General features: G+C 45.3%; 1 protein-coding gene across 1 annotated transcript; it reads left to right on the top strand.

The window, feature by feature from the left end:
* Positions 1-513: 513 nt before the first annotated feature.
* LOC134007014 (angiopoietin-2-like) lies at positions 514-18,763 on the top strand. Its single transcript, XM_062446135.1, has 9 exons — positions 514-1,152; positions 4,795-4,950; positions 5,954-6,075; positions 8,588-8,799; positions 9,067-9,191; positions 13,865-13,966; positions 16,514-16,680; positions 17,648-17,778; positions 18,248-18,763. The coding sequence occupies exons 1-9, from the start codon at positions 838-840 to the stop codon at positions 18,406-18,408; spliced, it is 1,491 nt and encodes a 496-aa protein (XP_062302119.1). The 5' UTR covers positions 514-837; the 3' UTR covers positions 18,409-18,763.
* Positions 18,764-22,040: the final 3,277 nt, after the last annotated feature.

The following is a 22,040-nucleotide window of genomic DNA, read 5'->3' as shown; positions in this document are numbered from 1 at the left end:
ATGTAGAACAGAGGGAGGGAGGCAGGGAGGGAGGGAGAACAGAGGGAGGGAGGGGGGAGGGAGAACAGAGGGAGCGAGGAAGGGAAAGGGGCTGTTGAGTGATTATGTGCTGAAGTAAGGAGGGGGTGTGTAGAGAGTCATACACTCTCCAGTAACTTTAAGAGCCCTGCCATTTCAGCCAACATCCCCAAACCAGCCACTCTTCTCCTCCTCCTCCTGTCCTCCTCCTGTTCTCCTCCTCCTCCACTCCTCCTCTCAGCTCTCCATCCAGGCAGAACGGACACCACAGCTGGAGTAAAAAGAGAGGGAGACGGAAAGAAACAACCAGAAGAAAAGAGGAGACCAGAGGCTAAATAAAGTACTTCTCAGCCTGTTTCCTGCAGCGAAGCTCTGCTGGGGGCAAACAGGAAGACATCCCGTCTCCCTGCAGCCGTCCAGCCCCGGCAACCGTCTGTCTGTCTTCCTTGCTCCCTGTCTTTCTGCCTGTCTGTCTGTCTTTCTGCCTGTCTGTCTTCCTCGCTCTCTGCCTGCCTGTCTGTCTTTCTGTCTGTCTTTCCTGACAGCACACAGCGGGGATGATGGAGCACTGTTGAGTTTTGGGGAAGACCGCTGGATGCATCTGCCACAGAAGAGATACAGGACTACACTGGAGGATACACAGCAGCCAGACAGAAGCCTGGTGTGTTTTTAACAAATCGAGAAAGAGAACGAGAAAGAGAGAGATAGAGAGAGAGAACAACTGAGTCAACAGAGACTAAGACAGTAGGTGCACACTCACCGGACACACCTTCCCCACCCCTCAACCCTCACCTCTCCCCCTCCTCCCCCCTGCCCGACATGGGCCTCCCCCTCGCCCTGTCCCTCACCTACCTGGTCTACCTGTCGGCTGTGGTGATTGGTTCAGAGCGGCGCCCACATCGTGTGCAGCACGGCCCCTGCAGCTACACCTTCCTGCTGCCCGAGGTCGACCACTGTTCGCCCCTCAAGGACTTCCGGGTCACCAACTCCCTCCAGAAGGACTCTCCCCCAGCCCCAGCCCCAGGCCCAGGCCAACCTGAGGGGGGTGGTGGCCAGCCACGGCCCTCCTGGCACCAGAGAAAGCTGGAGGTCCTGGAGAGCGCCACAGAGAATAACACACTGTGGCTGCAGAAGGTAAGGTACCTCAGGGGCTGGCTGGGGGAAGGGGAGGTGTGTATTTGTGTTTGTGTGTTTAGTGTCTTTGTGTATATGTTGGTGCGTGTGTTTGGTTTATGTGTTTGGTGTGTTTGTGTGTGTGTTGGCTAACAATAACTGGTATAGTCTTCTCAAGGGTCCTCTCTTCTCCTCTCTTCTCCTCTCCTCTCCTCGCCTGTCCTCTCTTCTCCTCTCTTCTCCTCTCTTCTCACTCTCCTTATTCTCTCTCTCTTTCTATCTCTCTCCATCCTATCCATTTTCAGTTTTTTTCTCCTTACCCCAACTCCTACCTTCACTCTCTCAATCTCTCCATCCTCTATCTCCCTCCCTCCTTTTCCTCTCTCTCTGATCCTCCTCTCCCTAGCTCTCTCCTCTCGCTATCTTTTCTCCTCCCTAGTCTCTCTCCCTCCTCTCTGTCTCACCCTCTCCTCCTCCAGCAGTCTGTATGATGTAGTGAAAGCCATCATCATACAGATGATGACTTGATAATGATGACACAGACTTCTTAGTAGAGTTGACAAGGCCTCATCAGTAACATTTCTTAGTGATCATTTATAATAAACTGGATACTCAGTGTTCTTTTGGCCTTCTGACAATGTGTGTGTGTGTGTGTGTATGTGTGTGATAGAAAGAGAGAGAGAGTCTCTATTTAAGACCGCTGGGTAGCCAGGAGTCCCTGTAGCATGAGAGGAAAGACAAGACGTTCAGCATATCAGCCAAATATGCATCAGACCATTAAACCAGTAGTCTTCCTCCGCCACACATACACACACACACACACACACACACACACACACACACACACAGACAGACAGACACGCAAACAAGCCTCAAAATACTGTTTCAGTTCATTTAAACAAAAACTGGTAATTGATAGCTTTCACAAGCACAAACTTGCCAATGAACCATCTATTTATATTTTTTAACACTTCTGAACAATTCTAGTTCACGGGTCATCTACCTAGTGTTATATCTGTTACTGTAATGAGGGTGTGTGTGTGTTCGATTGTGTGTATGTGTGTTTCTAAAATAGGGAATCGGAAGATAATCTTGGAAATAGTCTTGCTGTACAAATGCAGACACACACACCCAAGACTGCCCCCCCCCACACGCACACACCAACACACACACACCCCAGACACCCACCCACACACCCACGCACACTCACACACAATCCAGCATGTTACTACAGTGAGTTCTTAAATCAGGGCTGCAATATTCAGTTTTAAGAGTTCCAGATTATTTTAGTAGTGTTCCAAGAACACAGCATTGTGGGATTGTTCCATCCTCCCCCACACCCCCCATGTGGTGTGCTTTGCTCCCCCCAGCAGCTGTGTGTGTGTGTGTGTGTGTGTGTGTGTGTGTGTGTGGGTGTGTGTGTGTGTGTGTGCAGTCTCTGATGTGCTAAATGTTGGTAGAGTTAATTGTATCCTGCATTAGAGTCTGGAGATTAAGGAGATTTAAGTGGCCTGCTTTGTTCACATAATAATTAAGTTAATTTCATTAAGACAATATTTCTTTTAAACTAGCTAAATGCACTAAAAGCTTTTAACTCTCTCTTTCTGTCTTTGCTCAACTCTCTCTCTCTCTATCTCTCTTACACACACACACACACACACACACACACACACACACACACGCGCGCGCACACACACACACACACACACACACACACACACACACACACACACAGTTGCAAACTCCCATGTCTGTGTAACTCTTACAGATAGAGAACAATGATCCTATTGACTCAGCAAATGAAAACATCAAGTGGTGGATATCCTCTAAACTGATTTACACCTCTGCTATCCATTTATATTCCTGCTCAGACAGAATTCTTTGTGGGCCTAATGCTAGAGATTTACATACACACACACAAACACACACACAGAGACAGACACACACATAGGATCTACTAGCTGGCTGTGTTTCTGACAGCAGGGGAGGGAGTTTGTATTGACCTCAGGGACTGAACTACATCATGTACTGTGATGGAGACACGCTGGGCTGTGTTCTGATATCTGTGGAAGAGGAAGAGGGAGGGAGGAAGGAGAGCGAGATAAAGATAGAGAGGGAGAGAAAGATAGAGAAAGGGAGCGAAAGAGTGAGGGAGACAAAGAGACGGAGAATGAGAGAAAGATTGAGAGTGACAGAAAGATGAATAGAGGAAGAGAGGGATAGAAAGACAGATATATTCCTCCCTTTTGAGGTTTGAAGGCAGAGGGTAATCCACTACTAATCTCTTCTCCCAGCTCTGCTCATAATGTATTTCTTTCCTGTTCAGATGTCTCTATACATCACAGTAGCAAGGATATATTTAGGTTTACAGAGAGTGAGACACAAAAAAGTGAGAGACAGAGAGAAAAAGAACAAATTATAGAGCCAGAAATGACTCCAAAGTCAACAATTTTATGCTGATTTATCTTTACTTTTTCTTGTCTTAATACGGATTGATTGAAAACAGAAGGCGCTATTGTGGCCGGTGTCTATTGTGCTTATAATTACACTTCTCAGAATAATACAGTTTTATTGTGAAAACCAATAATCATAGCCTTGTTTGATTGAATACACTCACCCCTCATTGCTGTGGCTAGCCACCTATTAGCAGAATTATTCTGAAGAATATTCTCCTTTTAGACTAAATTTGTACATCTTCTCTTCAGAGACATAAATATGAATGTGTACCTTACAATACCCAGCCCTGATTTATCGCTAGGTTCCAAGCAGCTCCTGCTAGAGTGAATTCCATAACTCAGCAATGGAAACGTTTGAACAAAAACACCAGAGTGACGTGTGGATGAGTCTAGCATGTTCTGTTCTCACAAAGTAGCCACATCAATAAAGAAATCTGTTTATGGCCCTGAGACGGATGGGCCTCTATTTTTACTACTCCTATAAAGTACAACAAGTTTCGGATTGATTGAGGTATGTATGTGTGTGTTTTCTGGATTAGGAGTGTGTGTATATGCGTGTTATTGTATTGTGTGTGTGTCCATTGTGTCATGTTCCAAGCCACTCCAGTATAAAGCAATCAAGCGCAAAATGAAAGGTAATTAATGAACTCCAACTGCCACGTGCCCTTGCACCAGCAGGACACACGTGTGGAATGCTGTGCTTCCTTACTGTGTTATCAGGAGAGGGATGATGAATACAGTTAGATAGAGCAGGGATGAATTACAGTTCAGATGATATTTTGACAAGCCAACTGAACCTCCACAGGCAAAATGTGACTAACTCAGCAGGAGCTTAGTAGCTCCTCTGCAACAAGGACCAAGCAGGGATGACAAGGATGTGTATGTGGGGCTCCTGGGTGGGTTACGAATCCTGCTCATCTCAACGAGGTCATGTTCCATCCTGCAGTGTTGTGCAGTGTACAGTGTGTTGTGGGTTCGAGTTCCACACCCCACTGCTGGTTCCACGCCTACATTACTGTGTTTCCTCATGGGTTCGAGTCCCACACCCATAAGTCAATAGGCTAGTGTAAATGGAATGTATAGGTTTAGATAAGTTATTGAATGCAAATGTTAAAATAATGGTAATGGAATGTAAAGGTTTGGATAGAAGTCTAAATTCATAAATATAAATGGAATGAAATGGGTTTCCTGTGTCCCTTGTGAGCAGCTAGAGAACTACATCCAGGAAAACGTGCGTTCCAGGATGGAGGAGATGAAGAGGAACGCCGCCCACACCCAGACGGCGGCCATGTTGGAAATGGGAACCAACCTCTTGAGCCAATCAGCTGAGCAGACCCGCAAACTGACGGATGTGGAGACCCAGGTCAGCCAATAACAAGCAGCCAAGTGGAAAACAGTTTGGTCTTGTAACAGTATTAACATATTGTTACTGACCTCTAAGTAGCTAATGGTTAGGTAACGTTAGCAACTGTAGCTTAAGTGTAAGAAACAACTCTAAAAAGCTTACAGCTTGCTAATTATACATCAACTGATTCTAGTGTGGAAAGAAGAGTTAAAATTAACAACAAAGTGTTAATTTTAGTGGCTAACAATTGCTAAAATTATAGCAACTTCAATACTCAAACTGCCTACGAGGAAGTTATCATATGTTAGCAAGACTTTAAAGTCACAAGTTCAATTGAATCTGATGGGTTATGTATTTTGGGAAAAGGCCAGACACAAGTTAAGGTCAACAGTTTGTGACCGTCTCTTTGTAACAGGTGATATTTGGGCTGAGTAAACTCTGATTGACGTTCTAGGTCAAGCTAGGTGACTGACAACTAGCCAGTTCAAACACAAGTCCCCACAGTACCACAACACAGATGTGGCTGTAGATATGCCATGGCTGTTATTACAGATTGTTTTAATCCCTCACAATTCTCATTCTATGTAGCTTTAGCATCCTTCTCTCTCACTCTCCTTTTGTTAGCTGTCCCTGTAGTGATGCATGATGAGGCAACCAGAGCAAATATTTGTCTTTTAGCTGTTTATTTCAAAACACAGGTGGATTGACATGTCAGCCTTCTCTTTTCACTGTCGATAAAATCCAGCTCCCTATCCACCTGTTCAACTTTTCATCTATCTATCCCTCCTGTTTTTTCTCATTCCCTCCCTTCGTCCTCTTTCATCCATCCATCCATCCATCCATACATCCATACATACATACATCCATCTTCTCAACCTCCACCCTTCCCTGTTTTTTTTTCTCTCTATCCATCTCTTACCCCCTCCATTTATACCTCCCTCCCATAATATATTCATCTCTCTATCCCTCTCTTCCTTCTTCCATACCTCCATACCTCTCTCCACCCATCCCCCTCTTGTAGGTGTTGAACCAAACCAGCAGGCTGGAGATCCAGCTGTTGGAGAACTCTCTGTTCACCAGCCGCCTGGAGAACCACATCCTGCTGCAGACCCAGGAGATCTCACGACTCAACCACAAAAACAGGTAAACGTTTGTGTGTGTGTGTGTCTACATGTGTGTGTGTGTGTCTGCATAGGTGTGTGACTGTGTGTGTCTGCGTATGTGTGTGTATCTGCACAGTGTGTAGAGAGTATGTGAACTGTGTGTTTGGATGTATGTATTTTTGTGTTGTACTCTTGCACACTCTTTATTGGTGTGCAAATTCCTGTGTGTGTATGTACTTTACGTGTATATTCTCACCTGTGTGTCCTCGCCTGTGTGTGTGTACATTGTTGCCTGTGCTTGTGTGTGTGTATTCTCAGTTGTGTTTTTGTGTGTTCTTACTTGTGTGTGTGCGTTATATATTCGTGTGTGTCTACATTCTCAACTGTGTGTGTGTCTGTATTCTCACATGTGCATGTGTGTGTATACTTGCCTGTGTATGGGCGTGTGTTTGTGTGTGTAGAGAGTGCATATACTATGTCTGTCTATCTGCTTGTTTATCATCTTAGCCTCCTGAACAAGTTCTGGATAATTGACTTATCTGGCCCGGCCAACAGTTGCCCATCTGGGTCTGTTTGACCCTTCGCCCCCACCGTACATGCTTACACCAGGTTCATGATGCGTCAGTAGATGAAACAAGTCAATCTTGGCACTGGGTGGTGACAGTACAGATGCATTCAGGGAAGATCTGGACAAAGAGAAAGGAGAATACTTGCAAGAGAAAGAAGAAGAGAGGGAGAGGAGGGAAGAGGAAGGAAAAGAGAAAGAAGAGGAGGAATGAAGAAGAGGAATGAATCTCTGGTTGCTTTTCAGAGGGGCTACTGTTGTAGCCTCGGGGTCTGTGAGTGAGCTTTGATCCACCGCCCACTCAACAAGAAGAAAGAGTTCGTTTTTTCAACAAATGACATGCTAATCTGTGAGAAATGTTCTGGTAGTGTACTACTACTGGTAGTGTACTACCAGAACATGTGGACCTATCCCTTCCCCAGGCTGAGAGAGAGAGACAGAAGACAGAGATAAAGAGAGAGAGAAGGAGTAAGAGGGTGAGAGAGAAGGAGAGAGAGAGAGAGAGAGAGAGAGAGAGAGAGAGAGAGAGAGAGAGAGAGAGAGAGAGAGAGAGAGAGAGAGAGAGAGAGAGATGTCATGTTAAAAGTCTGTAACGTTCTAATGAGCAAAATGCTTTCCCAGCTTCAAGCGTCTTGAGAAAAAGTCACAGACATGCTTCACTCAGAATCTGAAAAAAACGTAAAAAACTCGATCCTCTTTAAACAATTGAAACCTTCCTGGATCATGACATCATCTCCCCCTCACCCTCGTCCAATCACAAGTCAGCACATGCCGTGCTTCACGGTGGATTGGCTCGCCAAGTGTTCTTACACAAAGACAATGTGAAATAAAAGTGCCATTGAGATCGATATTCACAGAGACAAGTGTCCTCGGAGGGTGCGAGCAGATATGTGTGTGTGTGTGTGTGTGTGTAGCGGTGAGAGATGGAGGGAACGTGTTGGAGAGCGGGGCGAGGGAGCGGAATGCTGGGAAGTAGCTTGTCCAATCAGGGCGGCTGGATTGTTTCAATAAATAATGGCCGCAGTGTCGTTAGTCACAGCTATAAAGATCAGGACGGGGATTTATGATGTTCATTTGCAGCTAGCAATAACATGCACACACACACAAACAGCCACACACGTGCAAAGACACAAACACACACACATACACGTGCACAAAAACACACACACACACACACAGACACACACACACACACACACACACACACACTGTATAAACCCAATCTCTCTTCGTCTCCATTCACAATGTAATTCTCTCTCTCACTCTCTCTCTCACACACACACACACAAGATGGTGGCTTGTCATATCCCTGCCTCTGGGTGGTGATTGAGAGGCCTGCTCTGCAAGTCCATCTGCAGACACTACTGCTGTACAGGTGTTTCTGTGGTGTTGAACCAATGAGACTCTCCCCTCCCTCCATCACTCAGCCTTCTTCTCCATCCAGGCTGGCTGCTCATTCTGTTGTGTGCCCTGTGCTGCAAAAAGGAAATGGATAAACAACAAGGTTTAATTTAGCCTTCATCTCCTCTCCTCTTTTCACTCCATCACTTCTCTTGTTTCCTTTACTGTGTCCTCTCCTCTCTTCTGTTCTCCTAATTATCTTTCCCTCCTCATTCCCACTCCTCTCCAATCCTCCCTCTTCTCCTCAATCCCCACTCCTCTAATTCTCTCTCTTCTCCTCAATCCCCACTCCTCTAATTCTCTCTCCTCCCCTCAATCCCCACTCCTCTAATTCTCTCTCCTTCCCTCAATCCCCACTCCTCTAATTCTCTCTCCTCCCCTAAATCCCCACTCCTCTCCAATTCTCTTTACTCTCCACTCCTCTCTCCTCTCTCCACCACCTTCTCCTCTCCTTTACTGCTTCTTCCTCTTTTTGCCTCTTCTGACCTCACACCTCTCCAATTCCCTCTCCTCTTCACTCCTCAATCCCCACTCCTCTCCAATTCTCACCCCTCCCCCGCACCTCCACCCCCCATGTGTCCCCCAGTCTCCTGGGGCAGAGGGTCTCCTCCCTGGAGGCCAGGCACCAGAGGGAGCAGCAGGACCTGATGGAGCTGGTGGAGAGGCAGAGCTGGCTGGTGGGGCAGCTGCAGGCAGGGCTGGGGGCGTCCAGCCACAACAGCAGCCTGCTGCAGAGACAGCAGGCCTCCCTCACAGACACCGTGCAGCAGCTCCTGGCTCTGGTCACACACTGCAACGGTGAGACTCTGGGCTGGGGATGTGTGGAGGTCGAGGAATCAAGCTGTTCTAACTTCATACATGCTGCTTATGCATATGTTAAATCTTGTTAGATCTAAACATGATTAAAAGAGTTCAGTTGCTCAAATTACTTTAAATTGATGTGAACATTACATTGTTTACAGTATATTAACATTACTGTTTAATAAAAGTCATTTGTCATTTCTGAAGTTACTAAGGTTGATTCTTGCTGATGTCTTGATCAGAATGTGAATCTTGTTGTTCTAGAAATCTCCAGCCCTCCTATAGAGGAGGGGTCCAGTCTGAGGGACTGTGCTGAGCTCTTCAGGTCAGAGGTCACAGAGAGCGGCGTCTACAGCATACGGCTCCCCAACTCCACACGCACCGTCAAGGTCAGAGGTCAATCGTGGACCCAAACTTTTAGTCTTTGACATAAATACACTGTATTTGTATATACTGTATATATCGATATATCTATCAATATATTGCTAAATCGATATATCGATCAATATATTGATCGATAAATAGATGGAATAGATGGATGGATGACACACATCCGACAATGTCATGGTGGAGGTGATTGTAGTGAGGTCCACAAGACCACACGGAGCCAACATCTTGCCACACCTGAAGAGTGATTCAATCACATCAGAATCAGCCCTTGTGACACCCTCAGTATGCTGATTACCCACCAAACGCCGATGCAAAGGAACCATAGAATGGGGGGGGGGGCCTCCCCAATCTACCTAATCAGCCCTCCTGCTAGCTTGCAAGCTTCAAAGGGCCTGATTTAGACAACACGTCTCCAGCGACCATTTGCTATCCGTTTCGGCGGCGATTTGAACAAAGAACATACCTTGATCAGAACTTTTGAGGAAAGTCTTGAGACTTCACCTTTACCACAAGAGTACAAGGTGGAGAATTATGAGAGGGATATTTGTGTTATGTTTGTTACTTTGTTTTAATGTTGTGTTCACTGAAATCTTGATTCTAGTAACAACTCCTTCTTCCTGAAAGATAACCACGTCATTCTTGGTATCTACACGAAGCTATCATAATAAAACAATCATTCAACTATATTTTGTAACTGTACCAAGATGTCCAGAACAATATTTGAACCATCGAATGAACCAGCCAGAGATCAGATCACACCTTTGGTAGGTGTGAAGGAAGGAGGGGGGAGTTGAGAACCCAGCTTCCCCCAATCCACATCTGACCCCAGACGGGTCCTCCCTCGAACTGTATAAAGCCCTAAGATGACCATCAATCTCTGACTCCAGCGAAACCGACCATGGCATGAACGCCATCAGGATTGGCGTTCCAAAGGACGTCGCCAAGCTTCTCCTGAGATTCAACTTCATAGTGAACGCGTCACTATCGGGACGTTTCAACAGGAGAACCAAAAACGCAATTCCAAATGCGACTTCACTGAGATCCCGCAGACTCAGTCACATGACCCAGCGCAGCCGCGCTGTGACTTCAGATTCTTCAAATGGACCTTTGGCGCAAACCGCCCTCAACATCATTGATCAACCCCTGATCAAACGTAACTATGGCTAACGCTCTTTCCTCCTCGACATGGCATTGGCGTGAGCTCTGTTTATGATTTGTAAGGATGTAATCACTGACTGTACAATTTCTGCCTTTCTTTAAGCTAGACCATTTCATTCTGTTCATTGAAACCAATCTCTCATATCAAACCCATAATCCAACTTTTCATAAGATCTGTTTACCTTACTTGAATAAATTCATTGTAAAGATATTTTGACGTGCGTGTTCACTGATGTTACGATTGGCTCTACTCTTAGAACGAATTCATTCCTTAAGATTAGACTGATTATTACGAAGGCTATTATTTAAATATTATTCAATAAGGTTTCCTCTATCCCTTTAACAATAAGAGGTGGTGCCCCCAAGAACTACATACTTTATTATAAATTAAGTATTGCTAATCTTAAACGAGCAAACCCCGCTACATGATAGAGGTCATACCTTATTCAAATAAACTATTTGTGATTCCTATTTAAATCTTCAGGAGACTGCTGAGTCACAGCAACTTTATTGAACTCCTGACAAAGGGAATCATGTTGTTAACATACTGTGCAACCAAATGTCGTTCCTTCTTTGATATCAGTTTGTCCACATTTGTCTTTCTTTTACCTGAAAACAATTCAGGTAAAATTTGACTTTTTGATAACCTTTTATTACAACATGAGCTTCCAAAACAGTCTATTCTAGGTGTTTTGATAATGCACACATACGAAAACACACACACAATCTTTAGCTGGTGTATTGTTTGTGAGGCAGAGCAGAGCAGAGCTGTCTGGCATCGAGGTGAGGTGGAAATGCCATGTCGAGGTTCAGGAATCTCTCATAATCAGCATCAGGAGCCTCAGGGCCCCACAGTGAGGGATTGTGCATCTGAATGCTAAGTCCCATTAGCTTAGGAGGCCCTTTTACTGACCTGGAGCAGCCTTGGCTCGCTCACACAGAACTTGCATCACCAGCTACCCACCAGTGGATGACCCTTCCCCCCCACCCCCACCCCACCAACCCTCACATTTCTGTCTGGAACCACTTCCTTATTAGAGTGAAACACAATGTCTTTCTCACAAAAGCCTTCTCTCTCTGTTTTCCCTGTATCGCTTGCCTATCTATCTATCTATCTATCTATCTATCTATCTATCTCTCTCTCTCTCTCTCTCTCTCTCTCTCTCTCTCTCTCTCTCTCTCTCTCTCTCTCTCTCTCTCTCTCTCTCTCTCTCTCTCTCTCTCTCTCTCTCTCTGTGTCTCCCTCCCTCCCCCCTTCCTCTTCTGTTTCCTGTGGTCACAGCAGCCAGTGTTTGGCAGTACTACTGTGTGTTTGCTGCCAGCTGTGGAGCCTAGCAGGTTTACATAGATGCAAGCTGGTACACACTCGGGCCCTTGGCGCGGCCAAACTGGGTGGTTATATTAAAGTGGGGCAGGTTAAATTGCCCTATTTTTCTATTCAGGGAGAGAAAAAGAGAGAGAGAGAGAGAGTCTCTGTGTGTGTGTCATTAAGTGTATGTGTGGTTTGCAAAAGGAGCCAGAGACTAAATCACATATTTGTGTGGGCTGTAAATGTGGCCTGATTGATTTAAACATTCTTTGGAGGAATCTTCTAGATTTCTAATAGAAGCTCTGGTCCATTGGACTCATGAGTTTCATAAGTTCTACTATAGGGGTTCTGTGATTTTTCCTTGTTTTCCAGTCGCAGAGCTTATTTTTGATAGAATAAAAATCTGTCAGTCTGTTCCACCAGTGAGTATTATTGTCCAAACAATAAGACCATATTTGAAAAAGGAGTAATAACCCCTGGTGTCCCCAGTGAACCTACAGTAGCTGCAGACAGTTACCAGGGGGAAAACATTGAATGGCAACACAGGACTTTCTGTCAGCATTTAAATTGTGTTTCTTTTAAAATATGGAATACTCTGTATTAGTCTGTTCAAAATCAGTCTCATAACCTTCTTAGGGAATTGACTCTCAGAAACATCTATTTGAGTCCTTGGTTCCTGAACAGAGCGTGTTAGTTTGGTGGCCAGAGCACTGGGTGAAAATACAAATGGAGCCAAAGAATGATCACAGAATATTACTTATGTTTTCTCTTTAGCTTTCTGTGAAAAACAACAATAACCCTGGTTTGACCTTGTCTGAAGGATCTATTTTGTAGAAAAGAGCTAGAAAGCTTTCAGATTTTTGCCGTGTTGGAAATTCCCAGCGGAGGGCGTCCACTCAGCAGTACCTGTGTGTCAGAGTTTTGTCACCAAAGGAGGACTTGGGCCCTGCATGGACGTGGGGAGGTTCATTCTTAGCAACCCTAAAAATAAAACGTTTTTATTTCTGGGAGAGGGTCAGTCTTTTTACGTTCTAGATTCTTGTCAACCAAGTATGTTCCTCTCAGTTTGAAAGACCCGCTCTAATATTTAAACCTTTACTTTTTTGTTGAAGTGAAAGCTTTACATTTACATTTATAAATAAATGTAAATGGACTTTTTCCCAATCCTATTTTAATCCTTGTATTAACAACTTCTGTTCAACTCCAAGTTGTTTTTCCACTTTGCACATGCAGTACTACAACTCTCAATATCTCAATCATTTCATTGTCCAGAAGACACTGTCACTCTGTATATTTGATGAATACAATAGTTTGCGATTACTTTGAAATGCGTAGGAAAAGCAATACCTCAAAACAAACACTTTCAAGCCATCAAGAACACACTCGGAACAGAGTTTTTCCACTAACAGGCAGGGCTGGACTGGGACAACAAATCGAAGCACAAGTCGAACGCACCTATTATGATTCAGGGGAAGGGGGTTCCTGGATTTGATTGGGTCAGGCCAGTGCCAATAAAGAAAATTAACCAATGGGCTGCTCTCAGTTCTCTATAGGCCGGCCCGACCAAAATGTTTTTACCAATGGGCCGCTGTCGGTTATTTTTGGGCCGGCCCGACCAAGAAAAACAACAACAAAAAACATATAAATTATATCGGCGATTCGGCCCAAAAATGCGTCGGCCCACCGGGCAAATGAACAGTGATTCATACACTGTTGCATGTGAGTCCTGAGAGAGACTGAGATGTAGCTCTATTTTCCCCACTGGGCAACATTTCTCTGTCTGCCTGAGAGATGAAGAGCTGTGATTCATTAGTGTTCGTCCTTCCAAACACATCTACATAGGATGAATGTGTAATCAGGTTGAACAGAAAACATACAGTGATCGATTGGGTGACTGAAGCCAGGATTTCTCTCTCTCTCCCACTCTTTCTATCTCTCCTTCCCCCTCTTTCTTTCTTTCTTTCGTTCTTTCTCTCTCTGTGTTCTCACCTCTGCAGGTGTTTACAGGTCTAACCAGAAGTGTGTTCTCACCTCTGCAGGTGTTTACAGGTCTAACCAGGAGTGTGTTCTCACCTCTGCAGGTGTTTACAGGTCTAACCAGGAGTGTGTTCTCACCTCTGCAGGTGTTTACAGGTCTAACCAGGAGTGTGTTCACCTCTACAGGTGTTTACAGGTCTTAACAGAAGTGTGTTCTCACCTCTGCAGGTGTTTTGTGACATGAAGACGAGAGGAGGAGGCTGGACGGTTCTACAGCATCGCAAAGACGGATCAGTGGACTTCCATCGTGGCTGGAAGGACTACAAAACTGTACGTTTACAAGGACTACAAAACACATTATGATATATGGTATATTTTAAAATATCTAATATTAAGTATTATAAAACTCTGTTTCTAATCACAAAACAACACTGCACAAGACATGTAAAACAGTACATTTGAAAATAATCTCAGGTGTGTCATTCAGAAGGATTCACAATAGTGTACATCAGAGATGAGTTGCCATGGAAATACAGAGACAACCATTACGACATGCATTTTCCACCCAACAACCAGGGGCATCAAGAATGTTTCCACAGGCTTCAAACACTTAAGATTGAATCACAAGAGCATCATTAGAGCACAGCAGAGTATCAGAGACTGAACACAGCAGAGTATCAGTATCAGTGTGTCTGTCTGTGTGTGTGTGTGTGTGTGTGTGTGTATGTGTGTGTGTGTGTGTGTATGTGTGTGTGTGGGCGTGGGATACTGACAGGCCCACGATCCCCAGTGACCTGTGGTTGTTTTGATTGGCCGCCCGTGTGTGTTCCTCCCTCCACACTCCCTGTTTATACACCTGCTCTGTCCTCCCTGTCTGTCCTGCCCCTCCCCTCCTCACACACACACACTCACACACACATACAGTACATACACACACACGGTACATAGGCACACACACACACACACACATACAGTACATACACACACACGGTACATACGCACACACACACACACACACACACACACACTCACACACACACACATACAGTACATACACACACACGGTACATACGCACACACACACACACACACACACACTCATGCATTCTCTGACACAAGGCACTTACTCATCAAATACTCCCATCACTCACATAGCAAGAGCAACTGATTTTCAAAGACAGATTAAGTGGCTGTTAGTTATACTTATGTTATTAAAATACGTTAAGTATATAGCAACCTCTTAGAGTATTTACCATGGACTATATCTAAGGAAATATGAAAAAATGTTGACTAAGTGATTTTCTCTACCACAACAAAAACAACATACCTCCACATTTCATTTGGATTTAAGTGATTAATAACAAAAACAAGATGGTTTTACCACTGCTGTCCCTCCTGAAAGAGAGTGGTTAGTATTCCTCCGACGTAGCAGAAATAAGCAGGAATGTTTGTGTGTTGATATCCACTTCTCTGTGCCTGACTGAAATAACAGCCTGTGTGTACAGGAGACCACTCTGCCTTGTGATTGAACGACCAGACGCAATTTGTCTCTCGTCTTTTGTAGCAGATAAATGAACACAGCCTGCTAGAGAATGAAACACAGTGTGAACAGAGATCTCCAAACTGCTTTTCCCCATGTTATTTTTCATTTGTTTCGTAATTTTTTCTTATTCAAGAACAATATTTTCTGAAGTGAATGATATATATTTGGCCGTGGCAGTGCAGTGGGAGGGCAGGGGCTCTGGTGATGCAAGATAACGGTTGGTTGATGCTGCGTGTCGACGTTCAGCTAACGTTTAGCCAAGGTTTTTCTCTGCTGTGTGTGTGTGCGTCTGTTGTAATGGACAATTCTGAAGACACTGTGCACTCAATATATATAGATTAATACAAATTCTTTATTCAATACCGTGAAATACTTATCAGAGTACTCTGAGACCGATCTGCTGAAGGACACGTAACGCAAATGTCTTTCAGCCGAGTGATAAAGACCCCCAAGATGAGCCTTTAAATTCAAACAAAACTTTATACCAACGTAACCATCATCAACACACAAACATAAGACAATAACACAAAACCACCTGTCCATGTGATGGGATCACAATTAGCGTATGCCCAAACAACGTCTCACAAGTTCTGATGCCCAACCTTCAGATTTGATATTTAAAGGACTACCCTGGAATTTGTCAAGCATCTGGTCTCCCTAGGCAACAGCCAATCAATCAATATAGACATTGGATAACTTTTTCTCCACAATGAATGTCTTATCAGGTTACAGGTAAAGGTAATCCAGCATCTTCTCATCAACATATTCTCAAAAACTTGTTAACTCTTAAATCACCTAGACTTCATGTCTTCGGATTTCACCCACTGTTCAAACTACCCGATTGTATCAAGAATCTTAGATAGAAGGCCGTAAAAGATTCCCACCCATCCCCAAGGGTCAACTGTCCCACAGGGTGGTCAGCACCTTAGGTCAAACAAACATTCCTCTTAATCTTTCACCCCCTCTTGACTTAACTCCGTGTCTGCAAATTGTAAACTATTCCCAGAATATTCCTTAACAATCAACAAAGGAGCTTACAGTTCAACCACAATTAAAACACATCCATTTCAGATTTAACATTTTGTGTTACATCTTGGCATCTGTCATGTTTGTCTGAGCTCTCTATCTGTCTTTGTGTATGATCTGTCTTTTTCTTCATTCCATCTATGCTATCTATCTCTCTCTCTTTCTTTCCCTTTCTCTCTCTGTCTCTCTACCTCTCTCTCCCTGTCTCACACACACACAAACACAGATCCTGTGTGACACTAGATGTCTCCCGTATGTCTTTATGCAGGCTCAGTTTGTCCCTCCTCTCTCCCTGTCCCTGTCCCCAGGGTTTTGGGGACCCCTCTGGAGAGTACTGGCTGGGGAATGATGTCATCCACCATGTGACCATCTCCCAGGAGTACAGTCTGCATGTCCTGCTGCAGGATGGAGAGGGGAACCAAGCCTACTCACACTACGACCACTTCTACATAAATGGAGAGGACAAGAACTACAGGTACCAGAATGTAACTGGGCTTTGCAATCTGTTACTGGAGAGTGGGGAAATGGTTGAGTCTATGGGCTTACGTGTTGGAGGGACTGTGGCAGGTAATGACATAATGCATTCACATCTCAATGTGGGAAAGTCGCGCTGTAATCTTCAAAGTAGTTTAAGCTAACATAAAAAATTATCATCTTCAAACTATCAAAACCACATCTTTGTGTCAAGTGTCTGATTGTACGAATTACGTGTAAAAAAATCACATTTATTAAAAATCTTGAGCAATACTGCAGTATTTTGAGTTTAACACAGTCACTATGCCATAATTTTATGTACATGGAACCACAAAAGGGGCAACTGTAATTGTGAAGAGCTTTAAGAGCCCTTCACTTTCCAAAAGGCATAATTCCAAAGTAATATACTTCACAGTTGGCAGGAATCTCTCACAATTAGGGACCATTATCCAGAGTTTTTCATTGCCTGTCGGGAGAGGAAGAGACAGAAAGAAAGATAGACAGAGATAGACAGAGAGAGGAAGAGAAAGTGACATAGAGCAAGAGAGAGAGAGAGAGAGAGAGAGAGACAGAGAGAGGGAGGAGGGAGAACATGAACATGTATACATGAAGTTACATTCAACAGCTACTGCCAACTTTTGAACAGATGACTAAGTTTTGAACAGTTGGAGGACCTACTCTCGGCCTAGCTCCTCTGTTAGCTTAGCACAAACGTCTTTGTGGAGTTAAACGTATTAAAGTGGGATGACTAGCCCAACTAATGTACTTTTACATGGACCAGCTAGCTTACTTGTAATGTTACCCACTCTCTCCACCCTTCCCTCCTCACTCCTCCCTCCTCCTACCTTCTCTTAATCCCCCTCCCTCCCTCCCTCCCTCCCTCCCTCCCTCCCTCCCTCCCTCCCTCTCTCTCTCTCTCTCTCTCTCTCTCTCTCTCTCTTTCCCTCCCTCTCTCTCTGCTCTACCAGCCTCCATACCCAGGGCTTCAGTGGCACAGCAGGCAAGACCAGCAGTCTGACCCACCCTGGTACCCCGTTCAGCACCAAGGACAGGGACAACGACTGCTGCAGCTGTAAGTGTGCCCAGATGGCATCAGGAGGTAAGGACTGTTGTTTGATTTTAAACCCACTAATCTCCTCATCCCTCCTCCCCACTATTCAGTAAGACCTCTATCTCACTCACTTTCTATCCATCCATCCCTTTTGATCTATTCCTCTATCGCTCAATCTCTCTATCCTTCCATCTCTATCCCAACCATCCTTCTGTCTCTCTAAGTCTCTATTCCTCTATCTCTCTATTCTCCTATTTTTATAATCTATCTCTCGATCTCCCTATACCTCTATGCATCTTTCTCTCCATCCCTCTATCCCATATCTTTCCATCCTCAATTCATGCTTCTCTTTATTATCAACCATTCTTTTTCTCTCTCATTATCTGCTAACCTTCCATTCAACACATCATGTTATATATGATTAGAGTGATCAAGGCTATATATTATGCTGGAGTTATCTAATGTCCGTCTGATTGTCTTTGAGCAGCGTTTTGACCCCTGACCCCTGACTCGTCAGGTTGGTGGTTCGAAGCCTGCGGGCCGTCCAACCTCAACGGGATCTTCTACCCCGGAGTCTCCAACATGGTTCGCTACAACGGCATCAAGTGGTACTACTGGAAGGGCCCGGGTCTGATGGCTACCATGACGACCATGATGGTCCGCCCTACAGACTTCTGATGGCGCCGGCTGATGATGTCATATCATGCAGCGGTGTCTGACATTGAACATTTTCTGGAAGAGAGAGTTGATGAGAAGCTGAGAGTTGATGTAAGAGTGAATGAGGACTGGGGATGCACAGGAGACTGTAAGAACACACTGTTGTGTTTCTGGTTATTAGTGAAAGTACAGTCTCTTTTATGTATTCTTCTTTGGTTCTTCATACACAACATGAATGTTACAAACAAGTCTCTGAATGTTGCCAGCTAAACCGCAGAGATTCTCTCATTCTTATGAACCTTTTTATTTCAAAGAGATTTACCTCCTTATGCTAAATTAAAGGTGGTGTATTTTTAGTAAGTTTATTCAATTTCCAAAGCAGAATTATTTTAATAAAAAAGTAATAAAATCCATATTTTCTGGGTTTGGCGTGGTCCACTGTTGTGTGTACTGTGTCACTGTTTCTCCGTTGTTGAAGTTACATAGAACACGTGTAGCACAAGTAGCAACCCCAGGTTGTAGGTCTTATTATAAACACTCTTATATATCATACAACCACCATCCCTGAAGGGAACTTCAGAATGTCTACAGTACATTTGTAGCAATAGAAACCTCAACATAGAATTTTGTCTAAGGCCTTGAAGAACCATTTAGGGTTCTAAATAGCCCCCACAGAGCTGAAAGGGGTTCCAAATGGAACTTCAGTTTTCCAGTTTTGTTCCAAAATGTTCCATATTCCCCCAATTTAGCGGTAGGCTACATTGTGCCTAATCTCTCACAGATTCCTTGACCTGGTGATCCGCTACTCAATCAAGTCCCAAAAATATTAACCTCTGATTGGTTTACATAAGAATAATTCATTTGATTGCTATGCATTGTAAAAACATCACCTTTCCACATACAGTAAAGAGTAAAGACACTGATATACTGCACATCACACCAAGCTGTACATTGGCCAAGCTGGCCCTCCCTGTTCCTCTGGGTTGATGTAGCACTCCTTTAGGGTAGGGAGATGAACGTGACAATAAAACTATTAAAGATACAGTTGTAGTTACTGAATCTCCCCATATCTCACACCTTCATTTAATGTACAGCATGTATAAATATACGACGCAATCACAGTGGAATTTGCAAAGGAACTGCATAGATCATCACAACAGCCTCGTTTGCTAGGGGGATATGAGTGAGCAGGACAGTAAGTAAAGGCGCCGATTTATGTTTTCCTCCGTGGGTGCTCACGGGCACACGCCCTTTACAAAAAAAAAAGTTGTAAAAATGTTTTCGCATTTCAGAACCTTAGGAAATGGACAGCGGCCACCACGAACACACGCCTATTAACTCGATAATAATCTTTCAACTCAGGACAGTCACTTCTCACTAATACAGATAGGTTTGGAGATGAAAAGTTGAACTGACACGTAACCGCAATCAGCTTTGTGGGAAATTAAGAATCATGTTTCATTTTAAATGAACGTAGCCTCCTGGCAGTCTGGCACACGTGGTGATCGAGCTCCGGAGCACCCACAGTATCGGTGCCTGTGAGTCTTAGTACCCAAAGGCAAATGAAGACATAGTGTGTGGACACACACACGCACACACACACACATACACATCTATATGCACGGTTCACCACACTAAACAGGTTTATTATGCCCTCCCCAGATTGGTATCCTCATGGACACATGCTGCATCGATGGCCAGGCCCCGTGGTCTCTGGGTCAGATCCAGCCAGGTCAGGGTGACGACCCTGCTGGAGGTGAAAACAGCGTGAGTGTCTCGTCCATCGACCAGGACTGGCAGGTGTGGGGCTGACGGCGGTTCGTGGGTCAGCAGGTTGATGTGGTGATGGACCACTAATGCAGCGGTCCATCACAATACGGTCAAGCACAGTGGGGCCTTCTCCAGTGGTCAGCCCACTCTTGGTGAGCTGATCTAACTGGATGTCTTGGCTGTGGAGCGGCCCCTCTGGGGTCGTACTCCCAGGTGTGGAAGCGCTGGGCTCTGCCCGGCAGGCTCTGCCCACTGGGCTAGGGGAGTGGTTGTGTTCTGGTCCAGTGGAGCGGTCGAGGTTGGACCCCCTGCTCATGCCTCGCTCCTCTCCTGCTCCGCTCTGTTTATTATTGGGGTTATTTATAGGGCTGATGTGTGTGAGTGGGATACTTTGAGTATGTGAGCGTCTTTGTGTGTGTGTGGGTGTGTGAGCAGCATCAGTCCACTTGGTTCTGTTACAAGAGAACCTAGAACCACGTCTGACAATGTATCTTCTCGACCAAGACAGATGAAGAGGAGGAGAACAGGAACAAGGGGGAGAATGAGGAGGAACGCATGCAGAAAAAGGAGGGAAGAGAAACCAATGGAGGGAAGAGGAGGAGGAAGAAGAGAGGAGCCAAGGGGAGGAGGAGAGGAATGAGGTGGAGGAAGAAGAGGAGGAGGATGAGGGAGCGAGGGGCAGGAAGTGGAGGAGGAGCTATATCCTTAGTGTGAACATGACAACGTCTACATTCTGCCCTTCTTCAAAAGATGGTTAACTAAAGGCAATGGAGGATGAGAGAGAAAGACAGACACAGAGAGGCTGAAACAAAGAGAGACAGAGAGGTAAATACCTCTGGGAACAACACATTTATGCAGCTTATAGTGAAACATACTTGAAAACGACCACTGACTTGATGCGTGTGTGTGTCTTGGACAGTGTGTTGTGACAACTACACTGAGACAGAGAAGATTCAGTCAGCAGGGTATCGTCTCTGGTAGTGGCTGGGTCAACCTGAGGTCTCTCCGATGCTGTGAGCGTCTCCTCTGTGGGTCGTGCACTCTGCAGACATGACGGGGCTTCTTCTACCTCCGAGGAGGGAAAGGAGGAAGAGGAGGCCCTGGGGGAGGGGGCAGCAGAGGCGTCTTGGTCTCCCCTTGGCTGCTGTCCTTGGACAGTGGACTCCCCTGGCCAGAACCGGTGAGAGACGGAACAATCCTGGCCAATTAGCACTGAGCCAGGGAGACCCCGCTCCCTGCAGGTGTAGCACCTCCAGACACGGCCTTCAGACGGCCTCGGGGCTGAGCAGGTGTTGCCTGGGTGGTGAAGGTGGTGATGCCGTTGGTGGTCTGGACAAACCAAAGCCCGCTGTGTCTTCCTGGACTCTGCTCGACCATCATTTCCTCTGTTACCTGGAAGTTCTCCAGCGTCTGGATGAAGTGATCAATGGAGTTCTGCTGCTTCTGCTTCTCCAGGTAGGTGATATCGTCTTCCAGAGTCAGCGTGGCGAGGACAGTCACCGGGGAGGCCCTCAGGGTTGATGGGGTGATTTGTGTCACCAGTTGAGAGAGGAGGTCCTGCATGGGCCCCAGGTCCTGGTCTGGCTGGGTGTGGGCTTGAAGCAGGCGTGCTAGGGAGCTGTCCATATTCCTCTTCTGGCCTGAGCTCACTCCGATCCTTCTGGGCTGGGTAGCGGTCTCAGGTGCCCTCGTGCTCCACCATGTGAGGTAATCACACTGAGACCTGTATGTGTAGCACAGCCAGATCAGAGGAGTCAGACACAGGATGTCAGGTTTGCACGGCTGGGCATTTAATGAACAGTGAAAAACCAAAAGGAAAACTCAAAGGTCAGCGGTCTTTAGTAGGATTGTGGTCGTTGGAGGTTCTTCTGCCTCTGGAAGCT

Source organism: Osmerus eperlanus, chromosome 20 (assembly GCF_963692335.1).
Source record: "Osmerus eperlanus chromosome 20, fOsmEpe2.1, whole genome shotgun sequence".
NCBI lineage: Eukaryota > Metazoa > Chordata > Actinopteri > Osmeriformes > Osmeridae > Osmerus > Osmerus eperlanus.
Note: the sequence above shows the minus strand (reverse complement) of the source record. Positions and strands in the feature narration are given on the sequence as shown.

Bases quoted from the DNA above. Each gene is read 5' to 3' on its own strand.
- LOC134007014 (XM_062446135.1), top strand. From the start codon at position 838: ATGGGCCTCCCCCTCGCCCTGTCCCTCACCTACCTGGTCTACCTGTCG. The intron at 6,076-8,587 runs GTAAACGTTTGT...TGTGTCCCCCAG, and splicing joins CGACTCAACCACAAAAACAG to TCTCCTGGGGCAGAGGGTCT. The intron at 17,779-18,247 runs GTAAGGACTGTT...CTGACTCGTCAG, and splicing joins TGCCCAGATGGCATCAGGAG to GTTGGTGGTTCGAAGCCTGC.